A 21,886-nucleotide genomic window follows, 5' to 3' on the forward strand; every position below is an offset into this window, starting at 1 on the left:
AGAAGGCAGTAAGATGCGCTACTGTTATCTGGGTTAAGATGAATTTTTGTCTCATTTATAATTACAGATAGATGTAAGGTACATAATCTGAAGGGGGGGGGGGGGGGGGCGCTTGGCGTGGATCTAAAGGGGCCCAATTCCGCTCGCTGCGTGTTTACCAGCTCGAAGTGTGTCTCATCACGAGCAGTTTGTCTGAGCGGTAAGTGACATAATGAGAGCAGCAGGGGCCAAGGAAAATAGTCATTTGCTTGTGTACAAATTATTTTGACGGGATAAACGTCACCTGTCAGGCAAGAGGTGAAACAAAGTGGGCGGGGCTAATAACGCCGACAGGTATGCGCAATCCAGAAATAACCAACCATTGCCAAACTAACAAATTGCAGAGCAAAAACATCATTTAAAGTAATAAAATATTTACTTTAATGTTGCAGCTTGATAAGGATGTAGCGCTCTGGACTATTGAACCCCGCTCCTTTTTTTCTGCGGTCATCACACAGGTACGTAAACACCGCATTCATTACGTTTTGTTTATAGTCGTATATTGTGAACCTTTGTGACATGACAAGGTGCTTTGATCCGCCTTAGTACTAAAGATGAACTTCAGGAAATGGCTGAGGTTGTAAGAAAATAAAGATTAAAGCATTCAACAAATCTGTGGTCATTTAATGCGCTCGGATATTCTACTATGCGTAAGTATTGGGGAAAATAACCTGCAGAAGCCAATTGAAAGAAATTATGGGTCTAAACAAATGAGTTTATTTGTGGCTTGCATTGGGGAAAAAAAATATGTTGTGGTGGGAGCAGTCTAAAACGCTTTGTCATTAAATGATGGGCAATTACATTGAAAATTCACATGGACTCACTACAGCCTCTAAAAATATAAAGCAAATTGCCATCGTATTTTTTATTTTATAGGCATTACGCCATGTTCTTAGAATAGACATCCACTATTGACATTTTTAACATGATTAAATGATGTTCCCACTGGTTTCATCAAATGCGCCACAGTTTTACAACAATGTCAAGACCCTTTGGTGTTGATTCACAGAACTCTGACTTAAAACCAAGTGTTTACAATCCACTATCCATTTATTTAATATTACGAACATTTGTGGGCCTCAGTTGACATTTGGCAAAAATGGAACAGCTCGGGAAGCAATTCAAACACACACAATCCTATTTTTTTTCTATAGGTCTTTACATCACCACATCTGTCAAGCTTTGATATGACACAGACTAGCGTAGCTCACTTGAGGCTTTCAGATGTCTTCCTCGGGGAGCTAACAGCTGCAAAAATAAAAAGAAATGGCTTTAAGGATAGCCTGGAAACCCCCTTCAGGAATTCTAGGATTTTGGCTGAAAGCCTGTTTGAGGTGCAAACTGCCTGGAGAAGAAAGTGCAGCTCTCTGTTGGCCTTTTTACATTTCACGCGTGTGTGTGTGAATCACTAACATTGTTGTCATATATATATATTTGCCCCCAGTTGCGCCACAAGCCATGAAGCAAGTGCTTGGCTTTACGTGCCCTTAAACTGCCTCATGGTTAAAATTGATTGGATTCATTTGTCTATAGGTTGGGATGAGCCTTGACCCTGTAATCTTTGCTTTTGTGGCCTTTGTGTCAATGACGGCGTTGGCATCTTTTGTCTTGGTTATCCGGACATTCTGCTTCCCACTCGGGTAAGCGTTTTGAACTTGTGTATTATTTATTCCGTTTTATATCTCTTAACTCCATTCAATCTGTGTCTAAATTTCCAGTGAGACCAACCATCAATACCTTTCACTCAGACAGCTGAATGAGGAAAGTCCAGCGATGTCAGCAGAAGCACAATACAACTCAGATGAGGTGTGTGTATTTTGCTGCAAGAGAAGGCTAGAAATGTGTGAAACATTATTTCAAAGGGATGTCAAGCCTCAATTTTCTTTTAAATATGTTCAAAGCGAGCCCACAGGTCTTGATACGATATTCTGATTAAATATCAGAATTAGTCAAGCACCAAAATCTACCCGTTTTTATTTATCTCTAAGGACGGCCATTTTTCAACATGTTGACTGAAAATGACATCACAGAGGTCAGAGGTTTCCAATCACAGGTCGCCTGTTTTTTTAAGCTTTGTTACTTGAGACGAGCAACTGTGATGTCAGTTTTGGTTGACAAATTGACTCAAAGCATCTTCATTGTTTTAGATGTACCCCGTAAGTTAGAATCTGTGCATGCCATACAAAATGACAGTTGACTGCTTTACTGCATCTGAAAATCAACATTTCTCTAAAATGACAATAAAATTATAATTAATCTACATTGTATACCAAACTTGCATAGAAAAAAAATCCATATTTTTATTAATGATTATTCTGTTTAAAAATCCTGTTGTAAATTCGGTGACTTATCAATTACAGACAATCGTAAAAACAATTTTACTTCCCTTTGTAAGCCGAAATCGCTGATAGAGTGAGGCGCCATTGAAAATCTCCCCTTGGGTGCCACATTGGTTAGGGCTGGCTATGTCCACATCCGACACTGTAAATATTCCTCACTCGACACTCTTGGGCGCACTCATTTTCAGGGTTCCCTGGGGGGTGGCTGGTGCAAGGCATAAGGATGCGACAGGCTGACCGGGCTTCAGCACAATTTTGCTGCTTCCTGGCCCGGCTTTTCTGCTCGTCTGCCCCGCCCGTCCTCTAGTTTTAATGTTAAATCACTCTTCTATTGTTTTTAATGCATCACATACATGCACGCTTGGTGGTGCTGTGTGGGGGCAAGCTGCGGGTCAGCAGTGCCCGATAATCTTCCCGTTTTATCGCCATCAGCCTTTCCGGATTTTTTTAGTTTAGTACTGGCTGACCACGTCGCTAGTGGGGATCGTCTTGCAAGGGTCGAGGGCACCCTGACCTCACATTGCCCTCACAGCAACTTCAGAATGCTCATGATGACTAACATGCATGTTTGACAATGTCGGTCAAAAATGTTCATTTTTGCACCTTGTGACATTCTTAACATAACTGTCTTATTGCATACGACATACATCCAACCTAGTCAGATACATATTTTTACTTTTATTGTACTCTATTTCTTAAGTTCTCAGTCCGACTACTTATTCCGTGCATCGGAATATTCTCCAGATTCTCTATTCAGGACACAACAGTGACCACCTCAAAAAAAAAAAATGCAGTACGAAAAGGGGTTAAGTAATTGGTTTTGACTTTCCAATTACACGTGTGAGTTTGAATTGAAAAGCAACACTTCTAAAATCATACAGTTTAGCCCCGCCCCTAAAACACTGATTGGTCTGGTCATTTTTTTGGACCACTAGCATCGTATCATTTTGAAGCCTAACGAGATGGGACCGGTTAGATTACATGTCTGTATTCTCACGAGTCTCTTTGACATAATGCAAGATAATGCAGCCTCCGTTCCCACATCGAATGTAATTGGCTTTTTTTTTTGTGTGTGTGTTGACCTTGACAGGATCTGCTGGAATAGCAGCCCAATGACTGCTGGAAGTGACCATGCCATGACTGCTAGAGCATTCTTAAAACACACTGACAGTTTAACCAAACCCCCCTTCAACAAGTGTAAAACCTCAAATCTTTGCAAGGCATATTCTTGTCTGTTATCTTGATCTTGACAAAATAAGCCGAGTTTTTTTTTGTGCATTTTGGCTGAACGACAACAGCACTGACAATCCATGTTACAAATTGTTCCCGACACAGCTACACATGCGAAAAAAACGGTTTCTAGCTGATGCCTCTCACCGGTCATTTCTGATATGACACGAAATATAATAGACCTCAAGCAATGAATACAAAAAAACCCCCAACAACAACAAAAAACGAGAAAAACACTATTTCACTAGCAACGCAGTAAAGGTCACTAATTGGCCCATGTGCATTTTCATTTCTAACGCCAGGCTGAAAATGGCTGCTGAGTATATACAACATTATCATGTTATGAAATAAGTGGCATCACGTGGCCATTTGACATTTGGGATGTCTCAAACGCCGTAATTGACTTCTAAAAATAGTCCGCCTTTGTCGGCGAGTGGGCCGGCTTCCCTTTTCAAACCTTGTTTTCCTTTTTTCCTGCTAACATTAGCCGACCTGACTTGCTGCTTTTTGCGAGGACAGGGAAAAACGATCAATGTGACTGCAGAGTTATTCCCAGTGAAAAGTTGGATTGCACACATGTGCCACAAAAGTAAAGTTAATATTATAACATAACATGTCCTATTCTGTGTGTGTCACGTTTCTGGTCATGTTTGAACTTTGCACTCGTGTATCAACCCATAGCGATTGTTCTCATTAGAGAACACCAGACATTCTGACAATACCTTATAAATTATACATTAAAAATTAAATGATAAAACAAAACCCACAATACAAATACCATCTTTGTACCATTTGTGCATTCAAACTCCACACAGGAGGTCTTGGGCTCAGGGTCGAACCCAGAACATGGCTGTGAGGCAAATGTGCGAACCAATTGGTCACCGTGCTGCTTCTAAATACTTTTGACTGTGTTGTTTTAGTCTTCCCAAAAATCATATTTATTAGAAAAAAGAAATCCCACTACAGAGCCAATTCTCTCGCCACTTGATGTAAATGTCCTAATATTTTGAATGTGTTAATGGAAGTGCAAAGACGCCTTACTCTGGCTGTGCGTGGTATTACATCACTCAACCTTGTTCATGTATAACAAAGTAAACTTCTTCTCTCACTGTTTAAGGCACACATTCGACATAAATGTTCTATATTATGGGGCTTTGTACTTTCTTGATTTAATGACCTTTTCACCATTACTAATGGTGTGTGTGCTTTACAGATATGTTTGTCATCAATACAAACATAAGGGTTTATCTTGTTTATTTTCATTTGTCTTCTAGTAGTGACTGTGAAGTCCTTTTATACCTAACCATAACATATTTTTTGAAAAAACTTTGTTTTGTAATGAATTGAATATAGGACAAACGATTTTCAAATCATTACATTTTAGTTTTATTTACATTGCACACAGTGTTTAAACTTCATTGGAATTTGAGCTTGTCGGCAGAATTTCACACAGATGTTTTATGATTTGTCTTAAATCAATAATAAAATATGTAAAAAAAAAAATATTGAGCGCTTTAGGTATGGTATTTCTTACTTGTCTTCTTAAACCATCTCGGATGAATGGCTCCTTTAGAGATTTTTTTTTTTCTTTAAACACTGAAGCACACCGAGGAAGGCCAATATCAAAAGTCTGAAAATTGTGGAGGATTATTGTGATATGTCGAAGAAACATTCTTCTCAAATTCAGTGTGACAATTTTCTGTCAAGGTGAGAGTCATATTCATTTTGTACAAGAGTGTATGAGGGCCACACCAGTGTAAGAGAAACAACTTTTGTAATATTATGAATTGGGAAAAAAAAGTCCTTGTAAAATGAAATACCGCAGAAGGTGTGACAAATAATCAATCAATCAATCAATCAATCAATCAATCAAGTCAAGTTTATATAGCCCTAAATCACAATCAGTCTCAAAGGGCTCTGTCCTCTGCATTTAACCCATCCCCATGTGATTTTGATCCATCCCCTGGGGGAGAGGGGAGCAGTGAGCAGCAGCGGCGCCGCGCTCGGGAATCATTTTGGTGATCTAAATAAAGAAACCATTCTCACAATCTTTCAGGCTGTTGTGTAGTGCATTGCTGTCTGGTGACTCTTGGAAAGTAAGGAAAAAAAAGAATGTCACCTTAAACCTTTGGATTGAATCCTTTGCTTTTTTTGTTTTGGTGAGCTTTATTTCCATTAAAAAACAATATATAAAGTTTTGGTTTAAATAAAACCTAATTTGTATGATTCCAATCGTGTGAATTAGTGTTGAGAAATAAAACAAATTTTTCTTGCTTGGTTTAACTTTATTCTGGTAAAATATGATTTTTGCTTTTGAATCCGGGTGTGTAGACTTTTTCTTTGCACCGCACAAATGAAGCTTCACAACAAGCAGAGTAGTGCCGCAAAGTAAGCCACAATAAAATGATAAAAGTACATAAATTACATCCAAACTGCTAAAAAGGTTATAATTATTGGTCTGTGTGGAAAAAATACAGAAGTATCTTAATTTTACTATTGGAGTGTAACCTTTAATGTTAAACTCTTAGGCTAATCATGCTGTCTTTTGGCACTGCTATGCCAATTTGTACAGACAGCCCTGTTATTAACATAATTTAGCAGTGTGCGCTAAAACATCATTCATTAGAGCTACACATGGGCGCATTGTTCTGACTTTTATCAAATAGCAACTCAATTTTGTAGACCACAGCAATTTGATTTTCGAGAGAAAAATAACCCACATTAAGTAAACATACACAGCAAAGAAATAGCTTATCATTTTGTTTTATGACAGCGGGTTGTGGCTTTTGTGTGTATCCAAACAAGCTTTTCGTTTACTTTAAGCTCTTATCACTGACCTGTGAATGGATGCCATCCCATATTTGACATTGTGGGTGGGAGAAACCTGATGGCTGTGTTCTCCATGGGTGTGTATACCATACAATGTCACATCCTGCTTACTCTCCCAACACAAGGACGAGCGCTGTTGCACATCCAAAGGTCCTTCTCATGCATATGCGTGGCCAAGCAGCCTGAACGAATGACATGACACCAAGCAGCTGTGTTGCTGACAGCAAATACATCAGAAACAGAACGGACTCATTTGTCGGAGACATGAAGCATCGAGGTGAGGTTTTGATTGCTGATGTACTATATTTTACAGCCCACATGCTGGGTTGACTAACATCCTCTTGCTCTTTGTGGTTGACAGTTGCACCCTACGCTGCTGTAATTGTTGTTTTTGTGGTCACATGGGCCATCTCGCACGACTACGTACGCATACGGCAGAAAGCAAGAGATCTTCTGGGTGAGCTTCATTTTTCCACTCACAATACGTTGCCTTTGGGATCTCCACATGGCACCCAAATAAGATTTTCCATTGAAATTCATAAACTTTATATTAAGTGGTATTAGATGTCATGCTGTTCGATGTTTTAACTTTTTTTGGGGGGGATAAAACGTTATGCAATGGGCAAAAATATCTGAGCTTGATGACAGGGTGGATATTTCTGGCTATTAGAATTTAATGAGCATCTTCATTTAATTACCACCATGTTTCAATTATCAAGCTGACTGTACTGATTAAGAATTATATTTTAATTTCTAAAAAAAATTTAATGTTTATTTCACAATGTCAAGTTGGACAAGTTAGGCTTGACAACAGCCAGCTGCTATACACCCATAATATGATGAAAACTACACAATATAAGTTTAAATATTTTTGTTTGAGACGGCCGGCCGGACATGGATGACTAAGTGATTGTGTTGAGGGCACCAAAGGCACTTTATAATGTATATTGATACATATCATATTTTTGTCATGCCTTATTGAGTTCATGTTTTCTGTCTTCTTTCTTTCGTAGGAAGGAAAAGTGCAGCACAATTCAAACCAAAATTCCAGCCAAGTGAGCATTGTGAAGTTGATGTCTTTTACTCTTTCTTGTGAAATTGCACATTTTTCTCCCAGAATAATTTTAAAAACACTTTAATGAAATTAAAACAGGATTTTTTTTTTACTTAAATTTGCTCATACTTTTTACTTGTAAAATTATTCTAGCAGTTCTTACTTTTTCCCACTAATTTCAACTATTCCTGTAAAAAATGTAATGAACTATTACATTTTATTTGTTCTAAAAAAATATTTTGTTTTTGTTTTTTTCTGTCTCGATAAATCCACTAATATTGCAGTAACCCCTCCACCAGAGTGCAACCTCTCCAGAAATTGCCCACCCGATCACTTTGCGATACACATGCGCAGTGGAGCAGCTAACGTTGTTGGGCCCAAGATCTGTTTCAATGGCAAAATGTAAGTTCACCTGTACACAAGAATCATTTGTGCAAACCTCTGTGACACTTCACGTTCTTTATGTATTCCATGTCTGCAGCATCATGAGCCATGTGCTGAACAATGTCGGACCTGGACTCGACATCGTTGTTGTAAACAGTGAGTATAATCAAAATGTTTACGTTTTTTTTTAGCTTACAAGCCAATAATTTATATTTGTATTATTTTTTTCACTTTTATGTTGTCCATGTCAGATCCAGTATGTCGCACTCAAGTTGTAGATGGAATTAGAAAAGACTAAAAAAAAAAAAAATCACCTTTAAAAAAAACAGCTATAGTAGAGTAGGCATTCATTGGTTCTTGAAAACATTTAATCTTTTATCCAAAAGGCTTCTTTAGTTCAAAATCTTACATGTTGAGTCCCTCTATTTAGGGTTAGGAATTGATTTATGCTTAAAGGCAGAGAAACATCTTTTTCACAAACAGTCTGGTGTCCTCAATTTGAGTTTTAAGTTAAATTGCTGATTTTTATTTTATTTTTTTAATACACCTGACCCTCATGTATTAAGCAGAAGTCAGAGGTTATAATTGATATGCACACAGTCCTCATCCGGGTTGAACTGCATGGACTCAATTTCATCTTTTTTTTTTTCTCATCTTGCAAGAGCCCGCTTAATGTTTACGTGGGTAGATGTTTTTATTGCGTTTTACTGATTGAACTTTGAATATATTTTCGTCAGTGATTTCTATGTTGTTTACTTCAGTCGGCATTTTCTCTTCATCAAGCAAAGTGATTTAAATTTTGATGCATACTGTTGAAGTAACGGCTGACAAATGAGGGATGGAAAATGAGAGCGTAAAACATCCTAATTTTAATTAAGCCAACATTACATGCATGCGCGAAAGATGATACGATGATGAATGTAAGCTGGCAAAGATGTTAAACACGTCTACGTGTTTGTTTGTTTCATCTCAGGTGAAAACGGAGCTGTGGACAGATGTGGCTATCTGAATATGAAAGATGGCGGTAGGGACGTGTTTTGGAAATCTTTCTCACAGAGATGATTTATTTACATTTTTTTATTTTATTTAATCCGACTTTCTTGGCTGCCAAAGTCCCAGAGGACATCTTGGCGTACCTGAAAGAGATTAAACCAGGAGAGATTGTCATTGTGGCCTCCTTTGACGACGCGACAACAAAGTAGGTCCAATTCCCAGACACTCATCCACTAAAATGATTCCCCGCTCCACAAAAATCACCTTTCATTTTTTTTTTTTTCTCTTCCACTTCACTTCTCGGCGGCAGGATGACAAAAGAAATGAGGGAGATTTTTGTCGGGATGGGCAGCACTTTGATCGAATCCGTACGTTACCGTGACAACTGGGTGTTTGCGGGAAGAGGCGGGGCGGCAAGTAGAAGCTCCTTTGAGAAGGTCAGTGACCCCGTTCTCATTGGTTCTATTTATGCATGTTGAAAGACGCAGTACTGACAAGTCAATGTCTGCTCGGCTGTTCAACTGTCAGCGATCTGCTAATGACGACGCAAGCAACCTTTATGACGGATGGCCCGTGGCGGTGGAGGTGGGCGGCTGTTTCCCCAGAAGCTCTTAAAAAAAACATTCTACCAAATATAATATGGAAATAAAAGTAACGTCTTGTGTTTTGCACTTACCATTTACTGGCTTAAAGCAAATATTAGTAATTTTTTTTCTCCTTTTCTGAAAGCATCTGCACTGTCTTCATAACAAGTCCAGGTCAACATCACTCAAAGGTGCCTTTGGCAACCTCATCAGAATCACTTAGTCATCATGCAAATGGAACAGAATAATGAAACTCTGAGGTCTTATCAAAGTGGCCGAACTATTCCACAGTATAATCAGAAGTTCTCTAAAATGTGGTTGTTGTTTTTTTATTTTTTATACAATTTCTTCATACCACATTTAGTGGTACTCGATCAACATGGTTTTATTATCCGCAAATTATTTGATAAAATCAGTGATTTCTTTTTTTTTTCCACAATAACGCCCCCATTCCTTTTTTTACATACTAAGAGATTAACTATCCAATCGAGACAACACTTGAGACATCTCAGTCCTCATTTGCGCAATAGACAAACTTCGGTGAACTGCATATTCCCACTTGCAAAAAAGTGTGAAAAAATTGTGTCAAAGTGCAAATGAGCCAACACTACAGACGCACTATCTTGTGTAAATTAGCCTACTACACATGTTTGGGCGTTATATGACAAACATAGATTTAAGTCAACACTCGCCTTTACCTCGAAATCAAACCTCTGTCATATGACTGACAGCTCATCGATCGCACCTTCTGTCTCTGGTTCTTCTTCCTTTTCCAGCATACAGTTTTCCCTTTTTTTTCAATAAATTACCTATAAACAGACACATGCCACACTTTTCAGGTCTGTATTAATATGGCTGTGCACCAATGCAGATTTATTTATTTTTTAAAACTACATTTGGTTAATATCATGGTGTAGTTAATACCCGTTGCAACATGTTTATTTTCCACCATTTACAATTCATCAGACTGTCAAATTACCTTGCAGTGTAACTAACTGTGCTGTCATTATACACCTTTGAGGCTTCTTACTGTGAGGAAGCACGGTGTCGCCCATTAAGCCGCCGCTGCAATCCATAAAGTATGTTATCATGATTAATATTGTTATCATTATCGAAACGTGACAGGTGACTTTTTTGCACGTTTTTTTCTCATGGAGAAATGTCATACAATTTCCAGGACTGGATGTATTTCAAATCCAAACTATGAGTTTTGTTAAATATGATTAATAGACTAGTTGTATTTATTTAATAAATACAATTGTACAAAATCTTAGTTTCATATGTTATATTTGATACTGCAATTATATTAGATGCTGCTCCGTAATTGTCCAGCCGAGGTCAGTGTTGATACTTTGGACAGCATTTTCTGGACTGTACACTTGTAACTGGGGGTTCACGAATACAGACACAATAATAAGCATATTGTCAAATACTTTACTGACAGTGCCAGATTAAACTAAAATCACAAGTTATAAAATTAGGTGAAAAATAAGAAGTAAAATAAAAATAATACACAGATAAAGTATCCATTGAAAATCTTTGTATTCATATTAAAATTGCTGATGTATTTGTGCGAATGCAACACAGTAACAGAAGACAAACACAATGCATAGACAAGGAAGATTTATTCCATTTCCTGCTTTCGGTGGGTACAAATTGTATTCTCCTACATTTTGTTCAATAACCCATGATGCATTGCATCCATACATTTGTAGCTCAAAACAGCTTTACAAAAAAGGATATACAATATATACTTATATATATTTATATTTACAGTGCTTCTTTTTTTATGTATTTTGGACGTCTTTGGATGGATAAAACAAGCATAAACAACATGTATTGATATTGTATATCAAAGTGGTCCAAAGATGGCTATTTGACATTGAATGAAGCCCTTCACACACGTTTTGCATATTTTCCACAAGTTGTAGAAATACAGAGTGATTGCTTTCTTTCTTTTTTTTTTTCTTTCCTGCACAATATGGTTAACCTGTTTGAAGTATGGGTCAACACACAAAAAACATGATTCAATACAGCCTAATTCGATGATCGTGAGACTCAATGAAAGATTTATTTCACCATCCCCATGTTGTTGTCTTCCTCTTTTCTTTCTGAGAATCACATCCATCTTTCTTTTTCTCAGTCACACACTAAAAAAGATGTATGTGCACTCAGACATTTTGACTTCATGAGTATGGCTTTGGGACCGCAGTCCATGTGATTTTTCCCTTTTATCCTTTTTTCCCTTAAACTCATTTGTTTTGTAGTTGGCAATTTTGTCCAACCAGGATATGTTTTTTTTTTTATCGCTACACATGACAGGGGATTTTGAGATGAATAAGACATAGACAAAAGTATGGAGACACATATATTCATATGGTAATGATTCATCTTTCATCATCTCCTTTGAGCATTTATCTCGACACAAAAGAGATCAAGACATTACATCGCTCCTTCACAATTAGAATTCTTGCAAAAGCCTGAGGAAATCTCATAATGTCTTTCATTTCCACTTCTTGTATAGGTGTAATGTGTCTCAATACGTTTGTCCATTTAGTACTTAACACATGAATAGACCTTAAAAAAAAAAAGAAACGTCAAACAAAACGTCCACTGTGCTGTGTTTTTGTACTTGGTCAACATTAGTTTTGGTGTTACTCACTTCACATTATATAGCTCAAAAGAATTACAGAAGTACATCATTGTCAATACAACAGAGTAGTAATAATAATCATCATCATATTATCATTGTCATGTGTGTATACTAATTGATCATCATTTATGTAAACATATTTAATTAACCAGGTCATGCAAACAGTAGACCGACTTCCACTAGAGGTTACACAGCACAGAGCAGGCGAAGCGCCCACACTGAGACCCCGGTAGTAATGAGCAAAGTGTTTTTTTTTGTTTGTTTTTTTATATATGATGAGATTTTTTTTTCTTTTTAATTTCATCCAGGGTGTGCTTGGCCTTTTGGTATAGAAAATGGATGGATTGGTGTTTTGGGACTTTTCCACCCGCGCTGTTTGGACTCAGTGGCACGTCCCATTCCAACAAATCATGAAAGATGATCTCATGAGGGGAGTCTCAGTGTGAGCCTTTAATAACAGAACAGCCATAAAACGAACCCAAAAAATAGAATCTTCATTATTTCCACCTTCCCCCAATATCATGCATACCCTTTCAGATCAGCACCCAACCCAGTCTGAGCCAGAGCAAAGAGAGAGTTCCTTTCAATCGTTTAACTTTAAAGGTGTGAACACAACACTGAGATTCGGTTCACGCTGCAGGCAAGTACGACACAGATTTTTTTTTTCCCATTATGACAGTTTGACATATTGACCTTCTGAACGCACATGTCCAACTATTTAATGTTTCAATACATTTTGCAGTCAGTAGCAAAATTCATGAGTGATCCATGCATTCAGTCATTAGCTCCCCCTTGTGGAGACATAAGAGAAAACGTGGATTCAGGGATGGGAATGAAAGAAGCCAAAACAAGCAGATGACCTTTAGGGTAAACTGGGTAGATGTGATAACTAATGCAAAAGCAAACAAGGGAACCATCTCGGGCCTTTTGATCAATAACCTGCATTCTGAGCCAGACTGGGTGGGTAGCAGCTCTCTGTGTACTCCACAGGGTCTCAATATTATCATTTAGCAAAAGAAAAAAAATAAATAAAAGACAGTGAGGTTGTGGTCAGATGCGACTGGCCGGCCTGCAGCAGTATGTGCAGCTCCTCAGGCTGTCTCGGTCAGTGCTGCCCTCTGCGCTTCCACGGCGGTCATCGCTGTTGTGTGACACTAGATGTGACAAAATGGCATATACACGCTTATTCATTCCAATAATTCCAACAGACCGCAGTAGGTGGCAGTATTGCACTTTCGATTGCCTTGCCAAAGGGCAGTGGTCGACTGAAAGCAATGATCTAAATTTAAAACTTCATTTGTATTTGTTCCATACACACATATTAATGACTGTTTCCTTAGCTGCATTGCATCCTGTGTGCGTATTAGAATTGCTTTGTCCAATCAGATTTCAATTGAAGTATGTTACCATGGCAATCTAATCTGTCCAGGGCCTTCAAAGTCAATAGAACTGTCTGATCACATTTCAAAGTCACCACAGAATGCATAATAATATCAACTATCTTCTATCCTCTGTTTGGTCAATCAAAGCAAGCCATGTTTGACCAGCAAAACACTTCTGTAGCAATCTGAACACTGAATACATCTCATGAAGTTATTTTTTTTATTGAGACATGCAGGTTAACTGAATTTTTTTTTTTTGCATGCTGAACCAGGTGATGCACATGGCTATTTTGTGCTATTCTTGCATTTTTGTTTATATTTTCAAGATATGTTTTTTTTTTATTTATGTATATATTTGTGGTGGGTCTGTAATTGAAGCATGGAAGTGGTGATGTTACGGTAACTCCCTCCTCACGGCCTCATCGTTATTTTACAATAGTTTACCTTTTTATTGCAGCACTGTTAAAATGATCGTTTAAAACATTGGCTATACAATTATTTGATGGTCTGCAATGAATTAATTTCTTATGTGGGAATGAAATCACTTAAAATTAGAACAACTGGAAGCCAATCGGGCTCACAGAACAGAGTGTGTTTGACTGTGGAGGGGACGCTTTACTTATTCATCCATTGAGGACAATTGAGGAGGGTAAACAGAATAAAGTCCACAATTAAAAAATAGATTACCACGTTAATGACCCTTGATCCGTCGCATCCCATCAGCTTTGAATTATTGACTTGTTTCGGGTTTAGAGTGACAATATTGTGAGCTGACAGCTCGTAACTGTGCGTTCATTAATTTGGTGTTTTACTGCAGTAAGCAATGGCTTTTCTGTCACATTTAATGGAGCGATCCGTAATTACAAATAGGCAAGTAAGGCTTTCTTATTTGGTAGCGCTCGAAGATGAGTTTATCTTGCGATTTTCACCATCATAAACCATGTGTCGAGGTATATACGTTGCAAAACCATGATAAATGATTCGAACGCTTGTGCAAACTCACAACTCTCGTTCTCTCCGTTCCCCAATTCATCTTCCTCTTCCTCCTCGGGCAGCAGGAGTCCGTGGCAGGGACTGGTGGGAGTTATCTGACTGGGCCCCTCCACGCTGGTGCCCAGCTGCAACCTGCGCATGTGGCGGACCACTGCCGTGGCGTTGAACGCTTGCTGCATTGGATGAAGAAAGTAGGTAAAGTAAGGAAAAGCAAACGCTGTTCTCTGATCACGTCCTTCTAGCAAATCACCAACCTTCCACTTGCTTTTGGCAAAGTTCTTCTTGATTTGAGCACTGACGGATTCATGGATGTTCTTGTCCAGAGCGGTGTCTCCACAGATCCTGGGTAAGTGACACATTGTTTTTAATCTGTACTTTTATTCATCTGTTGTCCAGTCAGGATTGTGTAAATATGCAAATGAGCTACCCTGACAATAAATAGCAAATCAGTTCATGAGAAATGGTTCTTACCATGGGTGCTGGAGGGCTTGTTCACATGTGTATCTTTTCAAAGGATCTTTCTCCATCATGTGGCAGATGAAGTCTTTGGCTATGAAAGAAAGTTACGTTGATAATAACATGTTTTTTGATTCGTGTGCTCCTGTTATTAACGCTCGGGATACCTGATTCGGAGATGTCATCCCAGTATGGAGAGTCAAATTCATACTCCGCTTTCAGGATTTGTTCAAATAACTTGGCGTCATTCTCGTCGTAAAATGGAGGATACCCGCAAAGTCTGAAGGTATGTTTAGAAAAACAAAATATATTTATATACATTTGGTACAATAAAGGTGCTGCAACATTTCTGAATCAAATCGAATCGTCACATTTCGAAATTGTAACACTTAAATCTATGAATCGTACACATTTTTTTAACCGATTCCACTCAATCCAAAATCAAATTATTCTGCTTCTTCATGACATTTGCTTTTAATGTAGTCACCTCACTATTTTGCCATATGTGTTCGCATTCCACCCTATTAACATGTTAGCAAGCATTGTTTAGGCCACTTTGTTTCGACAAATGAGGTAGATTTTATTGTAACAAACTGAACAAATTTAAAACTCACAGAATATAAGAAATGACTCCTATGGACCAGCAATCGACCGCTTTGCTGTACGGTTTCTGGGCCAACACCTCGGGAGCTGATAACACACGCAAAAAGCACAGCATCGGTGAGGATAGCATACAAAGTCATCTTGACCTTGGCGTGCTGCCGGGTCACGTTAAACACGGTGGAGAGTACTTATAGATCGCTTACACTTGACTTAGTAGTGGATGAGAGAGCCTCTCACGAGGCAATGTGCACGAGAGGATGTCAGCTGAGCCAGCGAGTGCTGAGCAAACAAAAGCCAGGAGTGGCTCACCCGGGAAATAAATGCCTCACCCACATATCCGGGAGTCCCGCAGGCTGTGGACATAACGCTGCCCGCTCCTTCAATTTTGGACAGGCCGAAGTCACTGATCATGATCTTAGAGTCTTCGTCCATGCTGTAATACAATAAATTCTCCGGCTGCAAATATAGTTATTATTAGAGCAAATATGAAGATTGCAGACTGCCGAATTGATCTTTTTCCATCCTTACCTTCAGATCTCTGTGCACAATTCCCATATCGTGAAGATATTTGACCGCATCCAAAATCTGGTGGATGAGCTGGCTGGCATCTCTCTCAGTGTAGAAGCCCTTCTCCACAATCCTGTCAAACAGCTCGCCGCCTGACACACTGCGTGACAAAAGTGAAGCTGATTATAATTATAACTGAGGGACAGGCTGTGGTTGGTATTGATGCTGAAGGCAAAAATGACAAGCTGACAAGTTGGACGCAAATGGCTCCTAAACAGCCTTGAGGAATTCAACTTCACTGTAGCATGTCATCTACAAACATCTGTTTAGTATTGAGGTTCAAGAGAAATGTGACAATTTGGTGCTGGTCTTCAGCCACTTTTGTTTCACTTTTAACATGATGCACAAGAACGTGGCTTGAGGAACTCCATTTCAGATACCACGGATATATTTCTATGCCATCGAACCACTTGTGTTCAGTGCCTTGAGATCACAAAGCATCCTCAAGACTCACTTGTGTTAAACAAGCCAACAACAAGCCCCCTTAATTGCCACCTTTGTTTCTTAAGGTTCTAAATACAAGTGGTTTGAGAATAGAGCTTTGAGGAACTCCTGTGTAAGGTTTTGACATCTACAATCTATCATTTTTGTTCATTTCAATGATAAATGACAAGTGTAGGTCCCCAAGGCCTTGAAGCTGTACGTTGACATGTAGAATTTAAATTTATAGTTGGTACTTGACCATCATATAAAAAATGAAAAAAGAAAAGTCTCGAGAATAGTCTCTTGAAACAAGATAATGGTATCATTCAACATTTAAACATATGCTACATTTCTTTCAAAGTGAGAATATCAGTAGGTTAGGTTGATGTTGCTTCAACTTTTCTTCTTGATTTTGAACACATTGACACATTTATCTTATACTGAATGTCTAGTTGTGGCACTTTGGCACCAGTTATAGTGGAGAATGAACAACAACTTGAATAGCATCTCTTTGCATTAAAAAAAAAAACTGCAGCTACTGAGAGGTTTGAATATTTCATTTAGAACAGACAGTATGCTGCGTGTGCTGCATAACATAAAAGCAGAACATCATTTTACAAGAAGGGGTTCGTAGAAAGTAATAAGACCTCAGCAAAAAAATGAAACATCTGTCTTTTATCTTAAATTGCCCTCGCCAATTGTAATTCCACTTTATCAGCTCTCAAATTGAAAAGAGAACTCACAGCTGCATGACGAGGTACAGATGAGACGTGCTTTCAAAGATGTCCTCCAACGAGACGATGTTAGGGTGCTTGATTCTGAAAATGTCGGGAGAGTATAATTACTGTATAGAACATTCCTCTTCTACTTGCTGTAAAGCGGTCACCAGATGGCATTATTGTTGCGTTATGTCACCATTAGAATGCTTCGCGTGTAAAATAACGCAAGGACAGCGTTGAGCTGATGAATGTGCTACTCGGAGCAGATTTTAAAATGACGGCAAGTGTAAAAAAAATAAATAAATAAATAAATACAGCGTGAAGCATCCAGCAGGGCATCGCATGTCAACGTCTCACTTTAACACTATGACAGATGATGGAGGATATCGCAGGCTGAGCAACTGCTCTCTTTCCCAGATTGTTTTTTTTTTCCTCTTCCCTCGTAATGCTCTTTTATTGGCTTAATAGTGACTTGGAATTTCGGTCCATAGCAGCCACCTTCACTTCTTCTCCTCCTCTTTACGTCTCCTTCTCTTCAATACATTGCTTCAGGGAACTCCACACCATCTCCGCCTCTGTGTGCTGTTGCCCTGGCAACAGGGACACTAAAAATAGGTTTATCTTCTTTACTCCTGACATTTCCGGTGCACAATCCTACTGTTTCTACTGACACCATGGATTCGGTGGCCCATTCACTTGACCTCCTGCGTATAAACTGCCCGAGGTTAAACTATTCTACTGGACGACAGGAAGGATTTTTGAGAGTGGTCAGCTCACCTGTGCAGTACTGCGATCTCATTCTCTATATTGTTCTCTTTGCCTTCCAGAGCTTTCTTGGGGATGCACTTGATTGCCACCAGCCTCTGTGTCCTCTTCTCTTCGGCGAGAAGCACCTCCGAGAAAGCTCCCCTGGGCAAAAAACAAGTAGTGGACACATGAAGGAAGATTAGAGAGAAGTGATTATAGAGTTTGATCATATTGTATTGATTTCACGAATGCTTGATGTTCATTAGATTGTTTGATATTAGATGATTTCACATGTCAAAGCATACAGATCTAGATGTAATGTCAAGATTAGGTCAAATATGATTTTTTTTTTAAACTGTTAAAAATAGCAGTGAGGGTTAGTACAACATCTAAAGACCTTTGCTCTGAGGCAAAAAAAAGTGTCAGAAAAAAAATTATAAAAACATCTCATGTTTAAATGGTGGCAGTTGTGCTGATTATAATCTAACATAAATTTGAATGTTGGGTTTACAGAATATTTAAACAAGAGATGACTTAAGGTGTCCCTAAACACATTTTGATGCTGGATTCGACATATCAATATGAAATCTATCTTTACTTGAAAACTAAAATGTTATTTAAAGTTGAAAAAGAGTCACTAATCTATAACAATTTTGAAAATATCCTATATATGATCAGTGACATGCTAGTTTACTTTAGCAAGATACCGTGAGTTGAATTCGATTAACTTTGTGCCAAGTAATGTGATGATTCAACAAATAATCAGCACCCTTTGGTGATAAGCATCTGGATGTATTTTTCATGTGGTGTGTTTGTGGTAGTGATTGGATGAATAATTCAAAGTCATTACATGACAGAGAGAAGAGAAGTTCAAAAGTTGAGGCCACAAAACTTACACGCAGATACTTACAAGAACAGCAGCTGGTTTAAAAAAAAGAAAAAAAATAGACGCTATCTTTAACCTGTTCAATAATAGATACCGCAAATGTAGCGTGGCTGTTTTCCAAACGAGACCAGACTGCATTATGTATTACAGTGAGGGGGAGACTGGCATGTATTTACACAGGAGCGTGGGGGGAGCACAGGAGGAGGCCATAAACATTGTTAGAGACCGCAGGGATGCCGTGAGACAGAAAAGGGCGGCGAGTGACCGTCGGGAGTACGAAGGAAAAAAAAATTCTCCTCGTATGTTGATCCCAGAATGAAAGGTCATGTGCACAAAACCCAATATTAGTCAGTGACTCTCGTAAATGGGAGCCTAGAGAGCATGTGCACAGTCACACACTGCTACTGTTGCTGTGAGACACATGTAATTAAACATCCACTAGCTCATTCCTCCTTGGAGACATTGCTCTCTGTGGGTTTGCTGCTGAGCACTACGTACTGAGATTCAACCAAGAGCTGACTGTCGAGCTTTTCCATGCATGGCTAAAGAGAAGCATAAATAATGTTGATCTTTTTGCTGTGTAAACTCGATCAATACCATCCTAAACTGCATTCTGCATCGCAAGGTTGTAGTCTGCTATAAATATCCATATGTGTATTGCTATGTGCTGCTTTAAACTTCATAGTATATGATGTTTATTCTAACTGTGTATTATTGCATTCTGCATTTATATTCTTAAGGTGATGTATTTATTTAATTCCACTAAGCACACCATCAGAAATGTTTCTTTTATATTGAGAAATTCAGATTCTTTCACATATTAATATAAATGAAAACACCAAGTTTCATAACTAACCAACTAACTAACTAACTAACTAACTAACTAACTAACTGACTGACTGACTGACTGACTGACTGACTAACTAACTAACTGGCTGCATATGTTACCAATTAAAATAGACCAGCTAACTGACTGCTAACTAACCAACTAACTAATTCACTAACTAACTGACGACCTATGTTACCAATTAAAATTGACCAGCAAACTAACTGCTAATAGACTCATTGCCATGACAACCAGTGATGAAGTGACTGGCTATTCCTTTTAAATAACCAACAGTTTATACTAACAAACTGAGTGAGTCCCTTAAGGACGGTTTACTAATTGTATTGACTTGAGCACACTTTTTGTTGATGGCTCACAGGGCTCCAAGCCAAAGTGAGACACGAGCGGTGTTGTAACACTTCTGATCGTGCATTATGTCTGTTGACTGCAGTGTGCTCGTGTGACGAAGAACACGAGCGTCTTTTCTGTCACATCCTCTTGAATGAGGACACTTCGTCCTGACACTTGACAAAGCCTCAAACTGCGAGGATTAGCTAGAATTGAATATTTCAACATAAATCAATTAACCTCATGTGCTGAATTCCTGTAAGAGCTTCTCTGTAATCGTCTCTCCGAGCCTATAAGGAGCTTTTCATCTGCGACTTCATTGACAATTGACTACAAATACAATCTATATTACATAACCCAGAATAATTTTAATGTAAATTACACAGCACTAGTTACTAGTACAGCACTAGCCACTAGACAAGTTTTAAGCTAAAGTGTCCCATTTTTCAACCATTGCTGTGACAGGGCCACTCTAACTTACGTGCCTAGTACTTCTTTGAAGTCATAATGCTCTTTAATGTCGGACGTCTTCTTCTTCCACCCATTGCCGTCCTCTCCTAGAGGCATCCTGTCGCACTGATGGGATTCGCCACACTCCAGCTGAGAGGAGACGAGACAAGCAGCACGCACAATTCATTTGTTAGCCCTCACCAAAACAAAACACATGCTGAAAAGCTGACTTTTTGTCACAAACTATTCAAAAGCATTAAGGCATAAGGTGGAATATGTTTTTGACTTGAATTGTGCTGTGGCATACAATGTCCATAATTATATTTCAGAGATGCTGCTGCACAGTCTGCAAAAAATAGATTCAGCACTTCCCTTTAGCCTGATTAATGCTTAGTGCAGCTCATGTTTGACTCCACTGAATGACAATGAGACAACACCATTAATCTATTTTCGATCACGCTTGTCCTCATTACGGTCAAGTAAACTGGAGCCCACCTCACTTTGGGCGAGAAAAGCGGGGTACACCCTGGACTGGTCTCCAGCCAATCGCTGGGCATATTTACTCAACCATTCACACCAACTGAAATTTTAAGTCTTCATTTAACCGAGCATGCATATTTTTTGGGCAATGTGGGAAGACGGTAGTGTATGCAAAGAACACAACAGGAGGAGAACATGCAAACTCTTCATAGGAGGATCTGAGCTGTGACTCAAGCCATTAATTAATACGACAACTGGCAACCATCTTTGTGGAATTTTAAAAATTAAAAATGACTGAAGACTCCAAATTCAGTTTCAAATTCAATTTACTGTTGATGAGCAACAGCATAGATTGCAGCATTTTATCATAATTTGCATCCCCCCCAAAAATTTAATGTACAACCTTATCTGTTGACAGGCAACCTGAATAACCGCTTGGAAGTAGGTCAAACAGGACCAGTTACAAAAAGGAGGCATAGAATAAGAAGCAAAAAATGTAAAGAATAACATCACTTGCATGGTCAAGAGAGGAGTTGATGACACCAGTGGAAGCTTTTAAAGATATGTCAATGCAAAATTTGTAGCTCATATATTCATAAATATATTCTCAAAAAAATGAATTTTAAACAGAGATACATTTTTGGTCCAAATTAAAATTGTGCTTGCGAGCGTGCATGAAACCACTGTGGGTGTACTGCACCACTCAAGGATGTGACACGCAAAGCAAGACTGCATCGTTAGGTTCATTTACACGGGTGTCATGCACGGACACTTTATAATTTGCGCATTTATGAAAGCCGTGGAAATCAATGCGTTGAAGGAATAAAACATACCTAAATGGCGATTTGTGCCCGGGGTTGTGCGCTCCTTGCCTTCAAGAGAGATGAGCTGCTGCTGCTGC

General features: G+C 38.7%; 2 protein-coding genes and 1 long non-coding RNA gene across 6 annotated transcripts; 2 read left to right on the forward strand and 1 right to left on the reverse strand.

Moving 5' to 3' along the window:
* Window positions 1-182: 182 nt before the first annotated feature.
* Window positions 183-5,696, forward strand: LOC147049375 (uncharacterized). 3 transcript variants are annotated; one of them, XR_015067659.1, is made up of 5 exons: window positions 183-333; window positions 432-497; window positions 1,573-1,679; window positions 1,758-1,845; window positions 3,469-5,696. It is a non-coding gene; the product is annotated as an uncharacterized LOC147049375 (long non-coding RNA). The 3 variants fall into 3 exon arrangements; XR_015067657.1 differs by lacking the exon at window positions 183-333 and having other exon boundaries at window positions 351-497; XR_015067658.1 differs by lacking the exons at window positions 183-333; window positions 432-497 and adding an exon at window positions 593-689 and having other exon boundaries at window positions 3,469-5,695.
* Window positions 5,697-6,566: 870 nt separating this feature from the next.
* Window positions 6,567-10,618, forward strand: LOC147049376 (protein FAM3C). Of its 2 annotated transcripts, none has more exons than XM_085923510.1 (9): window positions 6,567-6,714; window positions 6,799-6,894; window positions 7,451-7,492; window positions 7,776-7,893; window positions 7,973-8,031; window positions 8,849-8,899; window positions 8,989-9,073; window positions 9,179-9,305; window positions 9,397-10,618. In XM_085923510.1, exons 1-9 carry the CDS (start codon window positions 6,633-6,635, stop codon window positions 9,481-9,483), a joined length of 747 nt encoding a protein of 248 aa, XP_085779636.1. In that variant the 5' UTR covers window positions 6,567-6,632; the 3' UTR covers window positions 9,484-10,618. The 2 variants fall into 2 exon arrangements, with proteins under 2 accessions (XP_085779636.1, XP_085779637.1); XM_085923511.1 differs by having other exon boundaries at window positions 7,791-7,893.
* Window positions 10,619-11,172: 554 nt separating this feature from the next.
* Window positions 11,173-20,651, reverse strand: camk1a (calcium/calmodulin-dependent protein kinase Ia). Its single transcript, XM_085923509.1, has 11 exons — window positions 20,537-20,651; window positions 18,026-18,157; window positions 17,273-17,347; window positions 16,068-16,206; window positions 15,869-15,995; window positions 15,551-15,626; window positions 15,104-15,216; window positions 14,952-15,030; window positions 14,735-14,822; window positions 14,491-14,653; window positions 11,173-13,259 (listed from the first exon to the last, which is right to left on the reverse strand). The coding sequence occupies exons 1-11, from the start codon at window positions 20,620-20,622 to the stop codon at window positions 13,156-13,158; spliced, it is 1,182 nt and encodes a 393-aa protein (XP_085779635.1). The 5' UTR covers window positions 20,623-20,651; the 3' UTR covers window positions 11,173-13,155.
* Window positions 20,652-21,886: the final 1,235 nt, after the last annotated feature.

The sequence above is a fragment of the Syngnathus leptorhynchus genome, chromosome 11 (genome assembly GCF_054491065.1).
Source record: "Syngnathus leptorhynchus isolate UIUO chromosome 11, UIUO_Slep, whole genome shotgun sequence".
Classification (NCBI taxonomy): Eukaryota; Metazoa; Chordata; class Actinopteri; order Syngnathiformes; family Syngnathidae; genus Syngnathus; species Syngnathus leptorhynchus.